Raw genomic sequence first — 19,241 nt, 5'->3', positions numbered from 1 at the left:
CAATCATTCGTTTTCTGAATTTGCGTGGTGTGAAACCAATTGAAATTCATCGACAGTTGAAGGAGACACGTGGTGATGGAGTTATGGATGTGTCGAAAGTGTGTTCGTGGGTGCGACAGTTTAATGAAGGCAGAACATCGTGTGACTACAAACCGAAACAACCTCGGGCTCACACAAGCTGGTCTGACGACATGATCGAGAAAGTGGAGAGAATTGTTTTGGGGGATCACCGAATGACTGTTGAACAGATCGCCTCCAGAGTTGGCATTTCTGTGGGTTCTGTGCACACAGTCCTGCATGACGACCTGAAAATGCGAAAAGTGTCATCCAGGTGGGTGCCACGAATGCTGACGAACGACCACATGGCTGCCCGTGTGGCATGTTGCCAAGCAATGTTGATGCGCAACAACAGCATGAATGGGACTTTCTTTTTGTCGGTTGTGACAATGGATGAGACGTGGATGCCATTTTTCAATCCAGAAACAAAGCGCCAGTCAGCTCAATGGAAGCACACAGATTCACCGCCACCAAAAAAATTTTGGGTAACCGCCAGTGCTGAAAAAATGATGGTGTCCATGTTCTGGGACAGCGAGGACGTAATCTTTACCCATTGCGTTCCAAAGGGCAGTATGGTAACAGGTGCATCCTATGAAAATGTTTTGAAGAACAAATTCCTTCCTGCACTGCAACAAAAAGGTCCGGGAAGGGCTGCGCGTGTGCTGTTTCACCAAGACAACGCACCCGCACATCGAGCTAACGTTATGCAACAGTTTCTTCGTGATAACAACTTTGAAGTGATTCCTCATGCTCCCTACTCATCTGACCTGGCTGCTAGTGACTTTTGGCTTTTTCCAACAATGAAAGACACTCTCCGTGGCCTCACATTCACTAGCCGTGCTGCTATTGACTCAGCGATTTTCCAGTGGTCAAAACAGACTCCTAAAGAAGCCTTCGCCGCTGCCATGGAGTCATGGCATCAGCGTTGTGAAAAAATGTGTACGTCTGCAGGGCGATTACGTTGAGAAGTAACACCAGTTTCATCGATTTCGGGTGAGTAGTTAATTAGAAAAAAAATCGGAGGCCTTAGAACTTGAATGCACCTCGTAAGATCGTGTGGTGTACCTTCACAAACATGACTGCCTCAAATAATTTTTGATTAATAGAATCCAGTATGTTATAGTGGATTTAGAATGTTCAGCAGCATCAAAAGTGACATAAAGTGTGTCACAAGAAAGTGTTATAAGATCACTAATGTTTTCAGAGTACATAAATGGTTTATGATATATCTAAACCATGAAGAAGATCAGAACTAGACTGATTTAGGATAGTAAGGTTTATCATATAGGGTCAACACTTCCGTTCCCTATAGGAAAGTATTGTTGCTGGATGATTTAAGGAAGTGCACACTTACTTGGTCTGTTTTCTACTTGCTGCACTGAATGCTGACATTAGTTAGATGTAGATAAATGTTAGAAAATGCCCATAAACAAGGGAAATAACCTGATTATATCTGATGTTGTTATTGGTGGTAATCTTTTGGGACCCTCATTTCTTAAATACTTGAAGATAAAATTATAAAATGATATGAAATGGACCAAACATGAAATCAATCATAGGGAAGGCAACTGGAGAACTTTGTTTAGTTAGGCACATTCTGTTAATGAAACTGCATACCATTCAATAGTGTGACTTAGACTAGAGTACTGGTGCACTTTTTTAATATTCCTTATCCATTAGGTGTGGCAGGGGTGTGGAAGGACTTTAGAGACATATTGCTAGGATTGTAACTGGTTGATATAAAATGAAACGGATACATGAGGAACTTAAAATGAGAATCCTTTGAAGGAAAGTAACATTATTCTTATGAAACTGTGCACTGTTACAGAACTTTATAGGTCAAGTATTTTGTGTGTACTATGCAACAGTCCTGCTGCCTTCATTGTACATCTTCAATTGGGACCATAAGAATAAGACTAAACAAATTGAAGTATGTATGGAAGGCAATAATGTTTCATTTTTTTCTCCTACATAGGGAATATGACTGACAGTGACTAATATTGGTACGAAGCAAATACACTACTGGCCATTAAAATTGCTACACCAAAGAAATGCAAATGATAAACGGGTATTCATTGGACAAATATATTATACTAGAACTGACATGCGATTATATTTTCATGCAATTTGGGTGCATAGATCCTGAGAAATCAGTAACCAGTACAACCACCTCTGGCCGTAATAACAGCCTTGATATGCCTGAGCATTGAGTCAAACAGAGATTGGATGGCGTGTACAGGTACAGCTGCCCGTGCAGCTTCAACACGATACCACAGTTCATCAAGAGTAGTGACGGGCGTATTGTGACAAGCCAGTTGCTCGGCCACCATTGACTAGACGTTTTCAATTGGTGAGAGATCTGGAGAATGTGCTGGCCAGGGCAGCAGTCGAACATTTTCTGTATCCAGAAAGGCCCGTACAGGACCTGCAACATGCGGTCATGCATTATCCTGCTGGGTCGTAATATATCTGAAATGTAACGTCCACTGTTCAAAGTACCGTCAATGCGAACAAGAGGTGACCGAGACGTGTAACCAATGGCATCCCATACCATCACGCCGGGTGATACGCCAGTATGGCGATGACGAATACACGCTTCCAATGTGCGTTCACCGCGATGTCGCCAAACACGGATGCGACGATCTTGATGATGTAAAGAGAACTTGGATTCATCCGAAAAACTGATGTTTTGCCATTCTTGCACCCAGGTTTGTCGCTGAGTACACCATCGCAGGCGCTCCTGTCTGTGATGCGGCGTCAAGGGTAACCGCAGCTATGGTCTCCGAGCTGATAGTCCATGCTGCTGCAAACGTTGTCGAACTGTTCGTGCAGATGGTTGTTGTCTTGCAAATGTCCCCATCTGTTGACTCAGGGATCGAGACGTGGTTGCACGATCTGTTACAGCCATGCGGATAAGATGCCTGTCATCTCGACTGCTAGTGATACGAGGCCGTTGGGATCCAGCACGGCGTTCCCTATTACCCTCCTGAACCCACCGATTCCATGTTCTGCTAACAGCCATTGGATCTCGACCAACGCGAGCAGCAATGTCGCGATACGATAAACCGCAATCGTGATAGGCTACAATCCGACCTTTATCAAAGTTGGAAACATGATGGTAAGCATTTCTCCTCCTTACACGAGGCATCACAACGACGTTTCACCAGGCAACGCCGGTCAGCTGCTGTTTGTGTATGAGAAATCGGTTGGAAACAATCCTCATGTCAGCACATTGTAGGTGTCACCACCGGCGCCAACCTTGTGTGAATGCTCTGAAAAGCTAATCATTTGCATATCATAGCATCTTTTTCATGTCAGTTAAATTTCGCATCTGTAGCACGTAATCTTCATGGTGTAGCAATTTTAATTGCCAGTAGTGTACATTTATTGATTTTGAGGTACAATACCGTAATCTCTTTCAAAGTAGTCTCCTTGGTAATGCACACACTTCTCCCAGCACTTCTGCAATTGTTGGAAACACTTCTGGAACACATCTTTTGGAATGGTGATCAGCTGGGCTGTTGTGTTCCACATGATATCTTCTCTTCCCCCAAAATCATGTTCCTTTCAGGGGCATTAACGACTAGGGAAATAGCCAAAAGTGACATGCAGCTATTTCCGACAGGAATGTTGTTCTTGGTGAAGAAAGTTCAAATCAGATGTGCAGATTGGACAGAAATGTTAATCACCATAAAACTGCCATTTTTTGCTGGCCGCTGATCTGGTCATTTGCACCACACAGCATCACAATGGTGACGAAGAACCTCCTGGTAGTATTCATTTATGATGATTTGGCCTTGTGAAGTGTGTTGGTGATGCACCACTCCATGAGAAATGGCCAACATGATGTATAATCTTTGTCGTAGCTGTATTTAATATTAGAATATTAGAGTATTGGTATCAGCATGTTAGCGTCAGAGAAATTGTGAATACCTGTGGAATAATTCTGTCAGGATTGTTTGAAAACAGCTTCTGGCTGAATGTAAGAAATACTCATTGTTGGGTGTGTGAAAATCCACTGTAGTTGAGGCAGGTTGAACATGGCAGGCAGTGAAGTGGGAACATTCAGTGTGGGATTATAGGAGGCTGTGTAATTGCTCCTTACTTGTGAATGGCAGCTAGCTATAATTGTAGAAAAAATGTAAGGTAATGCAGATGGAAATAGGAAAAACAAACCCATAATATTTGAATACAGCAGCAGTAGTGTGCTGCTTGACACATTCACATCGATTAAATGTGTAGGCATAATGTTGCAAAGTGATATGAAATGGAATGAGCATGTAAGGATGATAGTATGGAAGCTGAATGGTAGACTTTGATTTATTTGGAGACTTTTAGGAAATTGTGGTTTGTCTGTAAAGGTTACAAGTGCAATCCATTCCATGTGTTCGCTATCTGCACCATGTCGGACTAAAGGAAGACACTGAAGAAAGCCAAAGGTGGGCTGCTAGATTTTTTTACCAGTAGATTCAAACAATGTGCAAGTATTGCGGAGATGCTTCGGAAACTCAATTGGGAATCTTTGGAAGGAAGGTGACGTTATTTTCAAGGAACACTTCTGAGAAAATTTAGAAAACCAGCATTTGAAGTTGACTGCAGAATGATTCTACAGCTGCCAATGTATGTTCCATGTAAGCACCATGAAAATAAGAGGAATTTTGGCTCATACAGAGGCATAAAGACAGTTGTTTTTGCCTCACTGTATTTGTGAGGGGAACAGGAAAGGAAATGGCCAGTAGCGGTACAGTACTCTCCGCCATGCCCTGTACACTTGCAGAGTGTGGATTTGGATGTAGATGCAGCTGTGCTGCATTGAAAAGATTGTAGCTCCTGACTATACACACAATTTATTATCAAAGCATTACTGACTCTTCTATGGGAAGTACGCATTGATATAAACAGATGTATGTGATGCCAGCATGGCGGGTTCCTTGCTCACTGTTTACGTGTGGTTAGGAAAGTGCTAATCCAGCTCTTTTCTGGTCACTGGATAGAATGTCAAAGCGTTAAAAGTTAGCCCGGATGCTATCCAATGTGGCACTATTGGACTGTTTTCTCTGGGATAAGTTCAAAGCTGAAGTGATAATATTGGTACATTCTTATTGAAGGAATCTCATCAGTCTTTCCAGAACTCCTTGGACTACCAAGTGCAAAAGTGTACTGCTGTAAACTGTTGATGACTTTAATGGAATTTTATAATACTTTTGTTTGTGATTTCCATTTTGTTGCTGTTGCTGATGTATTTTTGCAATATAAGTGTGTATCTTGAAATTAAAATGTTATTTTTTTCATGAAAAGATATTGTTTAACAGTCTTGATACTCATTTTTCTTTTTTTAACAAAGCCATTCAATTTTTGACAATCACCTGTCTTTCAAGACTGATATAATTGTGTGTAACTGTTATCATTGTTAGCTGGTGATCAGTAACTTTTTACAACTATTTCATATCTGTCATTAAATTTTTAACTGTACCAAGCTGGTGTGCCTAACCAACTATACACAGGAGGTCCATAGGATTAACATGAACTCCTGCACACTATGAGAAAAAACTGATTATTCAAGACAGACAAATCCTAATTTTTAAATATTTCTGTTTCTCCAAAACTCCTTATCGGGTTTTGGAGAGTAAAGCACACTGAATTTGTCTGTTTGGGATCTATGGTATTAGCAACAGAAATTACTTAAGTTTAATTGAAAAAGGAAAGTTTGTAGTGATGTATCTGCAATGTGCCACTCAAAGGCTAAACTGACAAACTCCAGTGCAACAGAAACAGAGATTAAAGTTAAATGCATATTTCAGCTTTAAATTATAACTCACTTTTCAATTCATCATAATATTGCTGTGGTAATTGTAATTTTGTGTGATGTACAAATTTGATGAAAACATAACATAGATAATCACTGAAACAGAGAATAAGGTCACATTTGTATTTTTTCAGCAGTTAATCACATTGTCTGTTGAAAAAGTTCACTTTTTATTCCATTTTAACTTCCAGTATGACTAATCATCACAGTTCCTCACAAGTGGTCACTAGTTTCTTCAGTAATCATGGTTCACAGGAGGAATATACAATACTTCAGGAGGAATATTAGATGTCCTAACCCTTTCCTTGTCTAGGGTATCCAGGTTTACATTTGCAAATTCAGGTTGGTGACCTGCTGTGGATTTCTTCAAATTTGCTATAAGGACTGAAAAATCTTCACAGATGTTGTCTTCTGCTGTAGAGTGTAAGGTAGTAATCTTCCCAGTAGAATCCATTGTGTGTCAAGCTAATTTACTGACAACCAATCGACTGTCTTCTGCCTGTTTGTTATGGCGTCTTAAAGAGTCTTTGTAGATAAAAAATCATTGTGATTTGTTTCAACTACTACGAAGGGGTTCTTTGTTTTGCAGTAATGAATTACATTGTTCCAGTCTTGTGGTGAGAGGTTTTCTCTCTTTTTCACTTCGGATTCAGTTATACCAAAGTTGGAGTCATTTGGCAGATAGCTACCTCCAGGCATTAAAAATCGAAAATCAGTGATGTCCACTTCGGTTGCAGAACTTGGTAGAAGTTTCATCATGGTTAACATAATTTTTATCTTTCATTTCTGATCCATGCATAAACCTGAGTAAGCCAGTATATGCATGTGGTCTGTTGCATAGTTTATGTGCTATTACAGGCATGTATCTCCCTCTTGTGGCCCCCCAAGAACCTTCTGTTTCTTGCCATTCATGCATAGATACATAAACCCTTTGCTGTTATTGAAATCATTACAATCAAAATTTTATACGTACAAGTTTCATTTATAATATGCAGTTGATAATGATAACTTTATGTAAAAGCATTTAGGGGCAATACTAAAAGCAAGATGAAATGGGGTAATCATGTAAAATTGGTATTGAGGAGGGTGGATGGAATACTTAATTATGAAGAAGCAGACTCTGTGGAAATATGTATAAGAAAACTTTGTCACTTCGGCCTCTGAAAGCTGTAACAAAATGTTCAGTTGCCATGGAAAGTATTGTTACCTAAGGATGCGAGATTAAATGAATGGAGTTAATCATTTTGGCCACTGAAAATATAAATATTTGTGAGGTTTCCGTAATCAAATAAATATTTGTGAGGTTTCCGTAATCAAAAGTAAAAAAAAAAAAAAGTATTAAAAAAATTGAGTTAGTCAGTTTGGCCTCTGAGTGGCACAGTTAATACTTGCTATTACAAAAGGCTTGATGTTGTTCAATGAGGACTTCATTACAGTTCATCGTGGTGAAAGTAAAATCGTGATATCTTAAAAAGTTTTGGAAATATTTGATGTGAACACCTTTAACTGAACCACCCTCATATGTAAATTTAGAATAATAATCTTGCTGCATCATATCCTTACTCATGGTATCATAACATGGTTCTTGTTTTAAATGTAGTTGATTCTGTCAAAAGTGAGTATTAGTGTGCTATGCATTTTATATTAGGTTTGTGCATAATTTCCTGGAGTGTTTGTTTTGCATGTTGTCATTCCAGTTGCTATGGATTACTTATTGATTGCAATTTTTTACTTGTACTTTACTGTTGCTGTTTGAATTAACATATCATCATTTTGTTATTTGGAGATAGGGAGTGGAGCGTTGGATGCTAAAAATTGAGGGCCAACTGGAGAAATCGGAACATTTCTGGGAGTGGAGCGTTGGATGCTAAAAATTGAGGGCCAACTGGAGAAATCGGAACATTTCTGACATATTCTTCTGTTTGAGTTTAATAGAGGGGTGACAGCGGCATAGACAACCAGAAACATTTGTGCTGTGTACAGGGATATTGGCGTTGGACAGAGCATGGCAAGAAAATGATTTTCTCATTTTGAGGAGAATCATTTTGACATTCCATGTTCAGGAAGACCTTTGGGGTGTGATGAAGATAGTTTAAACGCATTAATACACAATGATATACAGCAGTGTACTTGAGAATTGGCAGATGTGATGGACTGTGATCGTTCTACCATTGTGCGATATTTGCATGCAGTGGAGAAGGTTCAAAAATTGGTGTAGGGTACTGCAAGTTTTAAGCCAAAATCACTAAAATCAGTAGTTGTCCATACATGCATATCTCTGCGTGCTCATCATCAATCGGTTTGTGAACAAGACCGAACATTCCTATCTACTGGTGCTGAGAAATGGTATCTTTATGCTAACTTAAGAAAAAGAAAAGAATGATTGAACCCAAACAAAGCAGCAGGTTCCCACAAAAATCACCTGCGTGCATCCACAAAAGATAATGTTATGCATCTGGTGGAACAGCGACAGTGACAGATTGCTTCCTTGAGGTGTAACTATTACTGCTGACATTTATTGTCAATAACTAAGATGTCTTGCAGAGACAATCCAAGAACAAAGGCCAGGAAGACTGTGTGAAGTGATGCTACTCCACAATAATGCCCATCCGCATTCTGCTAGACTGACAAAAGCACTATACATGAGTTGGGTTAGGAACTGATTCCATACCCACCTTACTCATCTGATCTTGCACCCTCAGATTTTCACCTTTTCTGCTCTGTCAAATAACCTTCAAGGAACTTCATTTCTGGATCAAAATGTGCTGTGAACTTGACTCATTGAGTACTTCGCCTCAAAACCACGCGATTTCTACAGTTGTGGAATCGGAAAGCTACCACAGTGTTGGCAGACTGTTGTAAATAGTAAAGGAGAATATTTTGTTGATGACTAAAGTCTCTGTTATGTGTATCTGTTGTATTTATTAAACTTACGGAAAAAGCTATGAATTTATCATGAATCTATCGTGTTGGTGCTGTGTGCAACTGGCTTAGTGACAGAATATTAGCTGTAAATAATTTAATTATCTCACTCTGCATTCCAATGATATGTAATTTGGTACCAACAATATGTTGATGGTTGGAAATGCAGCTTTCATTATTGCCAACAGAAACAGAAAGTAACATAATAGAAAATGCTGGTAGCCTTACGAGCTACACAATCCCTCTTTGTGGAGGAAGGAGTGATTGGTTGAGGAATGTTAGTCATCCTTTTATTTCTGAAGAAGGAACATATAGTTCTGAAAGATAAGAGTGTTATTTTCTATTTCTTTATTTTGGATTTTAGGTTTTTTTGCTGGCGGTACTGGGAGTTGTGCTCCCTGAAGATAAGCACAAGTTCAGGGCATTCGCTCTGTTCTTCTGTAATTTCAATTATTTTAACACTTAAACGTCACATTTTATACATTTGATTGATAGAAATATGGGATGTATTGCTTACTCATTTAAATTGTAGATTTATGAATGCAGAACTTGTGTTGAAGTGTTAATGCAGTAACTTGTATATAACTTTTACAGTCTCCATTTGACAACGATGTGCCTTCAATACAAACCAACTGTTGTGGCGTGTTTCTGTATTCACTTGGCTTGCAAGTGGTCAAATTGGGAGGTATGTTTACTCATTATTTTCTTTGCTAAATTTTATCTGGTAAGGTGAAACCTTTATTTTGTAGCTGTTTTTAAAGCTCTTTAGATATCTGAATGTTAAAAGGAAAACTTGTTTTGTGGAATAATATAAAGGAACATTGTTTTTCAGTCCCCACCCCAGTCCTTCCCTCCCATCTCCATACAACATTGTTGTACCATTTTCACAAAGTTTTGATGAATTGTAATTGAGTAAAAGTGGTTGTTCTAGAAAATATGGGCTGATGCATCAGCTGATCTGTTGGAGTTTTTCTTATTTAGAGTTAGTGCTCTGTGATTGTTCTAAAAGCAGTAAGTGAAATATGTTTCGAATGCAAAATGGGAGGACAATGGAAAATTGAGTGCTGTGTGTCACTTAAATTATTGGTGTTTCTTTTATTTATAGTCATGAACAATTGAATTTGAAACTATTACCTAATAATAAGTAAAATCAGCTTTCACTCTTCATGACTGTGATTCATAATGGTAAGGAAACTGGAGGAAATCAGAAGTTTATGGGAGCTATCCTGATCCATTGCTGATCAGCTCCCTCTTCCAAATAATGGAGACAGGGGAGGAATGAGGTCCAATTCACTTTATAGAATTGCTGATGTTTTACGTTCTCAATTCATTTGAAGTTAGGACAGGGGCAGTCAAGTACTCTGTTCACATGCAGTGCTTGTGCAAGTGTGTCAATCCCTCACACGAGTGCACACTTCTCCCTCTACCACACAATGCTGTCTGAGTGGGAGGAGGGAAAGGAGAGGTAACTGCAAAAGCGTGGATTGCGGCTTTGTTTTACATTTCTCAACAACATAGGTCGTAAACAAAACAAATTTTAGTAGTACGTAATTATTTCTAGTGCACTGAAGACATAATAAGATTTATGTATGGCACAAACTGTTGTCATGAGAAAAGTGTCACAGATTTTTCATCACACAGGTTGCCACATAACAGTGACTTATTTTGGTTTCATAATTGAAAAACACCTTTCATGTACATATGTTGATCGAAACATTGATATAATATTTGCAATTTCATGATGCAGACGTGGAAATGCTTCCCGAGGAACACAACATAAAACTCCTGGACAGTTTTAATGCAAAAGTCTTTGTCTTTTAAACAGGAATTGTATTACAGATTACCAGTTTTGTCTGCAGATGCACGTGGACTCTTTCAGCTGAAATGGCTAAGTGTCTCGAAAACAGCTCAAAAACAGGTCTAAGAGAGGCTGTGGCCTCAGATGTTTAGGAAGCTTTTGCTGGAATTATTGAAAGTCATTAATAGATCGTTCAAAATTCATGTTTCCTTTAACACTTCCGCTATTGTGGGTGTTTCTACACATCCTGCTACACTCTTCTCCAGGTGCTGTGGATGTGTATACACATGCCATTTGTGTTTCCCTACAGTGCTCTGGACATCTGTATGCATCCTTAGCTGCCAACTTCTTATTACTTCAGATGAGCTACTTCCATATCTCGGCAAATAAAAAAATTTTGAATAATTAAAATAAAACATATGTGCCACATTGTGTGATATCATTTGCAAAAAAAAAAAAAGGGGGGGGGGTGAAAAATGAAATGAGATATCTTACTGCCTTCGATTTTAAATAAAATTTCAATATCTTGTCCATATCGTTCACTGCATTATACGAGCTAAACTCAACCACATGTGAAGTTTACCAGTGTGTTTTTACCTCTGCAAACACTTTAAAATTATGTGCAATGTTGTACTCAATTTGATGCGGCACAGTAAGTATGACGCCTAATGAAAAGGAGTTTGGTGAAGATATCAGCCTGTAAGATGTACAAAAATCAAATTTTGTCACCTAATGGTTTTTGAAAAATCTCTCAGCACAGGTACCAGCATTTGGCAAACAGTAGAGCTATAATAAAAGTTGTCCTCACCACAGAATGCAGAGAGCAGGCCTGTAGCAGTAAAAGGGTTAATGCCAGTTAACTTAAGGAAATGTATGGTGTTCCTCGTTAGAAGTTGTCCCTTCCACAGTGCACTTTTCTTTTTAAATGCATCCATTGTCGCCATGAAATCAGAAATAAATTGCTTCTCACCTTATTTAAAATGCAAGGTCTGCAATCCATTGTGGATTCTCTAATTTTTGTTCTTGCTTTCCATTTTTCTTCAGAAATTCAGCAATAGTGGATCTTACATCAGAAACTCATTCCAGACATTTCATTTGCCTTAACAAGCGTACTTTGCAGTAATATATAACATATCCATACTCTTCATTCAGTTTCATAAAAAACTGCTGTGACTAACGATGTACATCTACATACATACTCTGCTAGCCACTGTACAATGGGTGGCATAGGATACCTAGTATCACTACTAGTTATTTCCTTTCCCGTTCCACTTGCAAATAGAGTGAGGGAAAAATGGCTGTCTGTACCTCTGTATGAGCCCTAATTTCTCTTATCTTAGTGGGTCTTGGTGGCAGTAGAATCGTTCTGCAGTCAACTTCAAATGCCAGTTCTCTGAACTTTCTCAAAAGTATTTCTCAAAATGAATGTTGCCTTCCCTCCAGGGGATTTCCATTCTTGCTGTTGATCAAACCTGCCAGTAACAAATCTAGCAGCCCATCTCTAAATTGCTTTGATATTTTAATATGACCTGGTGCAGATCCCAAACACTGGAATAATACTTGACAATGGGTCGTACTAGTGTTCTACGAGCCATCTCCTTTACTGATGAGCCATGATTTCCTTAAATTCTCTAAATATACCAAAGTTGACCATTTGCCTTCCCTACTACAAACATTATATGCTGATTTCATTTAATATCGCCCTGCAATGTTATACCGAGATATTTAATCAACCTGACCTGTGTGAAGCAGCACACTGCTAATGCTGTATTCAAACATTATGAGATCACTTTTCTTACTCATCTACTCATTACTTAAGAAGACTTAGCACCACTCACATATCTGGGAATTCTGTATGCTTTTACCTTCATTTTTATATATTTAAAGCTAACTGCCAATCAGCACACCAACTTGAAATTTTGTCGAAGTCATCTTGTGTCTTCCTACAGTGACTCAACATGACACCTTTCCATACTGCAGACAAGGGAAACTCCAGCATTGGTCATATAAATTTGGAACCTTTATTATTAATATTATTATTATTATTGTCCGCAGCTCGTGGTCGTGCGGTAGCGTTCTCGCTTCCTGCGCCCGGGTTCCCGGGTTCGATTCCCGGCGGGGTCAGGGATTTTCTCTGCCTCGTGATGACTGGGTGTTGTGTGATGTCCTTAGGTTAGTTAGGTTTAAGTAGTTCTAAGTTCTAGGGACTGATGACCATAGATGTTAAGTCCCATAGTGCTCAGAGCTATTTGAATTATTATTATTGCACATCTAATTATGCACAAAATATAACTTCAAACCTAATTATAGTAAAGAATATGCCAATTGCTAGTTGGCATGTTCTCTGCGATGAACACACGTTTGAAGTTATTTTTTATTCATGGTTATATGGCTTCACAGGACTTAGTCTTGCGCTGAAGATGATCACTCTGTGATTGAAAATTGATATGCAGTAGTAATAATAGTAATAAATGTTTTCAGATTTATACAACCAATGCTTGAGTTTCCCTTGCTTGCAATACTTGTTGTGTGGTTGTGGTGAACAAACTTCCTAATGGAATTGAACCTTCCTATACACCACAGCAACATCAGCAAACAGCAACAGGTTGCTGCTCACCCTCTCAATCAGATTGTTTTTGTACATAGAGAATAATAAGTCCTGTCACACTTCCCTGGGGCACTTTTGACGATACCCTTGTCTCCCATGAACACTCACTGTCGAGGACGAGGCACTGGGTCGTATTAATTAACAAGTCTTCAAGCTAGTCACGTATCTGGGAACCTAAGCCATGTGTTCGTACCTTCATTAACAGTTGCGGTGGGGCATCTAGACATATGGAATTTGCCTGCTGCCCTTCATCCATAGTCCGCAGGATATTGTATTACAGAAGGGCAAGTTCTGTTTTGGACAAGCAGTGCTTTCTAAAACTGCTGATTTATGGACAGAAGATTTTCCAATTCAAAGGAAATTTATTATATTCGAACTGAGAATATGTTCAAGAATTCTGCACAAAATGGATGTTAAGTACATCGGTATGTAATTTTACGGGTTAGTCCTTTCACCCTTCTTATATGCAGAAGGCACCTGCACTTTTTTCCAGTCGGTTGGGACTTAATTCTGAGTGAGAGAGTCATGATAAATGCAAGCTAAATAAGGGGCCAATGCCATAGAGTATTCTTTGTGGAACCGAACTGGGATTCTATCCACACCTGGAAACTTATTTGTTTTCAACTCTTTCAGTTTCTTTTCTACACCAGGGATGCCTGTTGCTGTGTCCTCCATATGCGAGTCTGTGTGCTGGTCAAACTACAGCATGTTTGTACGATCATCCTGTATGAAAAATTTCTTATATGGGAAATTTAAAACATCAGCTGTCCTCTTGGCATCTTCTATTGCCACATCAATGTGGCCAAAGAGTGAGAGTATAGAAATCTCTGACACGTTTAGTGATTTTACACAGGACCAGAATTTTCTCAGCTTCTCAGTGAGGGGGGCGGCACACAAGCAATTTCATGCTCATGTGGAGTTCATCAAACCATTGTGTGTATGGGGTACTGTAGGCTAATGAAGTGATGCAAATGATTGTAGACAGTAGGATATTTTATTGTTTTTGTTGAGAGAAGATGACTAGTATATTAAAATTTCATCCCATGTATTGTCTCCCATAAGAGAATACCTATGCCACCTGCCTGAATGATACCTTGCTTGCTAGTGGAATATACTACCACTTTTGGTTTTCAACTTCTTTATACCCTGCTATTGACATTTGCCAATGTGTACTGTGAGATGTCATTTGTCATTCCAAACAGTGGTTTTCCATGCTTGTAGCATCCAGTGGGGGTTATTTTCTGCCCATGATATTCTATGTACCACATATTGAGGAGATCATTCTCGATGGTATTTTTGACCACTGGTAGTTGTTCAGCATTGAATTGACAAATGATTTGCGATTCTGCCATCTATTGTCACGGAACTTCCCAGTGCGAGACATAATGACTCCCAGTTCATTCACAATGGTGGTGAGCACTTTTCTCCAATATAGCAGGTAGCTCAGATTTCATTACTCACGGTTGTATAAAGAAGAAATTTATAATTGTCAAAATAGTTCTTAAATACTAAATGCTGCTAAATGTAAAAAATAAGGTCGCAAAGGTACAATGCCAGAAGGAACTATACAATTTGTAAAATCTGATTGTTGGAAAACCTCCTGCAATATTTTTCTTGATATAAATCCCTTGGCTTTAACCGTTAAATCACAAAGCAAAACAAAATATGTCTTTATTCACCTTCCAGAATACAAAGTATGGTGTGCCTGTGTAAGTGGTGGACTGTTAAACAACTAGGACAGCCTACAGTGGCTAGTCCATGTAGTACTAGTGGTGGCTGTTGCTGTTGTTCATGATGATGATGATGATGATGATGATGATGATGATATTCGTTAATTGAAAAGCATCTGCACTCTTTCCCCTTGATTATGAAAAATGGGTGAACCACCTTCATTGATAACAGTGTTGTCCTTTTTAGCGAAATGTAAAGAAAGGCGTGCAAACTCTTGTGCAGTTACTTAAAGAATCTATTGTTATACTTTGTCAACTGGATCAAACAAAATGAATGGGCTTCAGTGCAGCCAGATTGTCTGTATTGATACATATGAAACTGCAGAGGGATGAAAAACTGAAAAATCTAGTTCCTTACTGTGAACAAAAATGGGGACTCACTAGGTGCGAGGTGTTGTAAGACCAAACATACAGAAGTGTGTTGGTCGACTCATTTCATTGCAAAAGAATACAATCATTCTTGTATAAAAATGTGTAAACTTGGACCAAGATATCTACAACCAGTTCCGTAGAGGAATAATTACTACAAGGATAAAATAAAAATTCCCTCCAATCTAAGAATATTGTGAGTGAAGGTAAAGAGCTGTGGAGAGGTTCCACTCTCATATCCTGTGCATTAATGCCTGCTCAGTCATTGCAAGAATCGTGGGTGAGGGGGGGGGGGGGGGGGGGAGGTTGTTTTTTTACAGTTGTTAGTGAAAATCTAAGCCTTACAAAGTCATTAAAGAATGCCACATGTTACCGAAGGTATTCGACACGTAACTTCAAAACCACGAAACCAGGTTACATGGTTGGAAGAGACCTGGTGGCACCAGTAGATAATTTCAGGTAGACTATATAATTGTAAGATTGACATTTAGAATCCATGTTTGTATTGGAAAGCATTTTCAGAAGTAGATGTATATCTTTCACCATAATTTCTTTGTTATTAAAAACAGACACAAGCTGAATTACGGAATAGTAGGAAAGTAAGGAGAAAGGTCCAGTATTAATTGAAAGAATTAAAGGTTGTTGAGACTTTGAGTGTTCTATATCAGTACTCTGCAATCCACTGTGCAGTGCATGGTCGAGAGTACTTCATACTAATACTATCAACTTTCTTTGCTATTCCATTTGCATACAAAGCAAGGGCAAAAATGACTGTTTATATGCTTCTGTATGCACTATGACCTTTCTTCTTTTTTCTCATGACCGCTATGTGAGACATACTTCGGTGGCAACGTAGTGGTTGCCCAATCTTCTTTGATTACAGGTTCTCTAAATTTACCCACTAGGGTTTCGCGAGAACTTTGTCATCCTTTTAAAAAGGATACCCATTTAAATTCTCCGAACATTTACCTTACACTTCCGAATGGTCTAAACTGACCTGTTGCAATCCTTGCAGCATGTCTCTGAATTTGTTCAGTGTTTGTTATCCTGCATTAGGCAATAACTGGGTGAAGTAGTCAAAAGAGTCTTAAGAAATAAGATAGATGAAGAATGAGTAGCCTTGAGTTATGAAACAGTAGCTTTGATTTGTGAAATAGTCAAGGCAACAAAGGGCCAACTAGGGAAAAATGACAAGGCCCAACAGAAATAGTTGGATTTAATGATGAAAGGAGAAAATATAAACATGTAGCAAATGAAGCAGAAAAAAGTAACTGCATATTTCTAAAAAGGGTTCTGGATAGAAAGTGCAAACTGGGAAAATTTAAATAGCTAATGGGGAAGTGCAAAGTTACAAAACCATGCATGACTATTGGAAATAAGGATGCCGTGTGTAGAAAAATTAGATACCTGTGGAAAAAAGAGAAGCATCTGTATGCACATAAGGATCTCGGATGGTAAGCCATTACAAAGCAAAGAAAGGAAGGCTGAAATTTGGATGGAAATATTTGGAAGGGGTATATAAAGGAAAGAAATGTGAAACAAATATTGTGGAAAGGGAATGGGAATGTGATAGTGAGACTAATTTGATAAGGCACTGAAAGTTGTAAGCCAATTATTACGATACATGGGAGAACCTACTGTTCCACCTCATATCCAGGATATGAGACAGACAAAATATCCTGACTTCCAGATAATTGTAATAATCCCATTAATGAACATTAAGCGTCTACAGAAGAGTGGTACAACTAGGGAAGTTGACCTGTAAGGAGATAAATTTGGGTTCTGGAGGAATGTAGAAAGATGAGACTCAGTGACCCGTCTTAGGAGGTATTTTGAAGAAAGGAAACTCTAAATTTATAACAACTGTAAATTTAGGAAAAAGTTTTTGACAATGTTGTCTGGATTACAGTCTTTGAAGTACTTTATGTGCATAGATTGAAGCAGCGAGTGAAACTTTGTACCAAGGCCAGGAATCGAAGCTGGGTCTCCTGCTTACTAGGCAGGTGGAGGCTCTCTATGTTCTGAAATAGCACCTCTGCATCAAATTTAAATGCGGGATCCAGCCTCAAACCCAGGTGCAGATACACAATTTCAGAGACTTTACTGGTCTCATATAGATATGATTTTATGCGTATAGACTGATGCGGTGAGCGAAAATTTGTGCTAAGGCCGGGAATCAGCGAAAATTTGTGCTAAGGCCGGGAATCAATCCCAAGTCTCCTGCTTACTATGCAGGTGCATTTAGCCAATAAAACACCTTAGCACAGTGTGCAGTTGTGTGAACCACAATGTATTGAGCAGAAGTAGGGAGCAAAGCAACACTGCTTTGATGACAGGCAGTAGCACCTGTTGTTTATATTAAATCTCCTGGACTCATTGGTTTGGTTAAGAAATTATGTTTTAAAAACTTGACTGTCATAACGCGTTTTTATGCTGGGATGGGGATGGGGAGAGGGGTAGGGGGGTGGTTGCATAGATGAAGACGTGCATTCTGGCACCTAAAATTTTAGAAATTAAGCACTGGAGGGAGCCAATTTAAGCCTCTGGGCCTCTTCAAATTGGTTGATACCTTTAAGCTGCGAAAAGTATTCCAGCCATTGATAGCAGATACAGTAAAATCGGCGTTATTGAGTACATATGCACAGCATGAAACACTTGGGGCAGTTTCTTCAGTTTGTTAAACAGTTGACAGCTCTAGCTAATGAGCTTTTTTTTACGTAAGATTGGATCGGATTGTTTGGGGGAGGAGACCAGACAGCGAGGTCATCGGTCTCATCGGATTAGGGAAGGATGGGGAAGCAAGCCGGCTGTGCCCATTCAAAGGAACCATCCCGGCATTTGCCTGTAGCGATTTAGGGAAATCATGGAAAACCTAAATCAGGATGGCCGGACGCGGGATTGAACCGTCGTCCTCCCGAATGCAAGTCCAGTGTGCTAGCCACTGCGCCATCTCGCTCAGTTTTACGTAAGAGCTCATTTAACAACTGCAAATAAGTAGTATTCAGTAAACTGAAAACAGTACTACTCGATAAAAACGAGGTCAGTAAAGTTATTTTGTGTGTTCATCTAAGAAGTCAGGACAGGAAATGTAGAGGAGGTATAGTCTGTCTGTAGACTGAAAATCGAGCAGTGCTAATAGAGGGGGAAGTTGCCTTTCCTGAAGTAATACATCATCTGCTGTACAGGATGACTAAGAATCAACTTACCCTCTAGCAGTGTAGAACAGTATGCAGAGATTTACATAGGTTCTGCCCATTTGCATTTATTTTGTTAGCCTTCTTAGTAACTCATATCTGCATTCCATGTAGTGTTGATGTATTTTGTGGGAAATAAATGTCCCCCAGGTGTGTCCGCACAGTGCATCACCAGTGATTCATAAGGCATGCTGTGGAGGGTTAGTATAATTCATAATATTATGAAACACCCTGTAGTTCCTTCTTGTGACGTAATGGGGTAGACAGAGGGAGGAATCACTTGCTCGATCTTTAGTTTGCAGACCTGTGAAGGAAGGAAGTGCATGACCACAATCCAGCTGCCTACCTTCCTCGCTCTCTGACACCCTCAGGACACATTGTGTTCCTTAATAAGGCTTTACCACACTTAGACTTGGTACACATATTTAATATTTATGTTTAACCCAGATTGTTTAAAGACATGTTAATCTTAATTTTAATATTATAACATTAAAACAATATTTTTAATAATCCACAACTTTCCTATCACTTGCAATGCTGAAACGATTAGTCCTAGAGAAAAAAGTGAATGGGACATTATTTTAGGAAATGTAATGTAGTATAATTGTACTGGGAAACATTTTTGCTAGGAACGGGGAGGGGGGGGGGGGGAGTTTGTCTGTGAAGTATCGTTGAAATCCCAGTGTTATCTGTCAGGCAAAAAATACTTTGATGATCGTTATACAGGGTGTTACAAAAAGGTATGGCCAAACTTTCA

General features: G+C 39.1%; 1 protein-coding gene across 3 annotated transcripts in view; it reads left to right on the top strand.

Annotated features, from left to right (window-relative positions):
• The window catches only part of LOC124721986 (cyclin-T-like), a 117,068-nt gene that overhangs the window by 38,975 nt on the left and 58,852 nt on the right, over window positions 1–19,241 (top strand). For all 3 annotated transcript variants that reach the window (XM_047247157.1, XM_047247156.1, XM_047247155.1), the window contains exon 5: window positions 9,380–9,470. In XM_047247157.1, coding sequence (XP_047103113.1) covers window positions 9,380–9,470 — 91 coding nt within the window. The remainder of the gene's footprint in view (window positions 1–9,379; window positions 9,471–19,241) is intronic.

This window comes from Schistocerca piceifrons, chromosome X (assembly GCF_021461385.2).
Source record: "Schistocerca piceifrons isolate TAMUIC-IGC-003096 chromosome X, iqSchPice1.1, whole genome shotgun sequence".
In the NCBI taxonomy this organism is placed as follows: domain Eukaryota; kingdom Metazoa; phylum Arthropoda; class Insecta; order Orthoptera; family Acrididae; genus Schistocerca; species Schistocerca piceifrons.
This window is presented reverse-complemented; position numbering and strand designations above follow the sequence as displayed.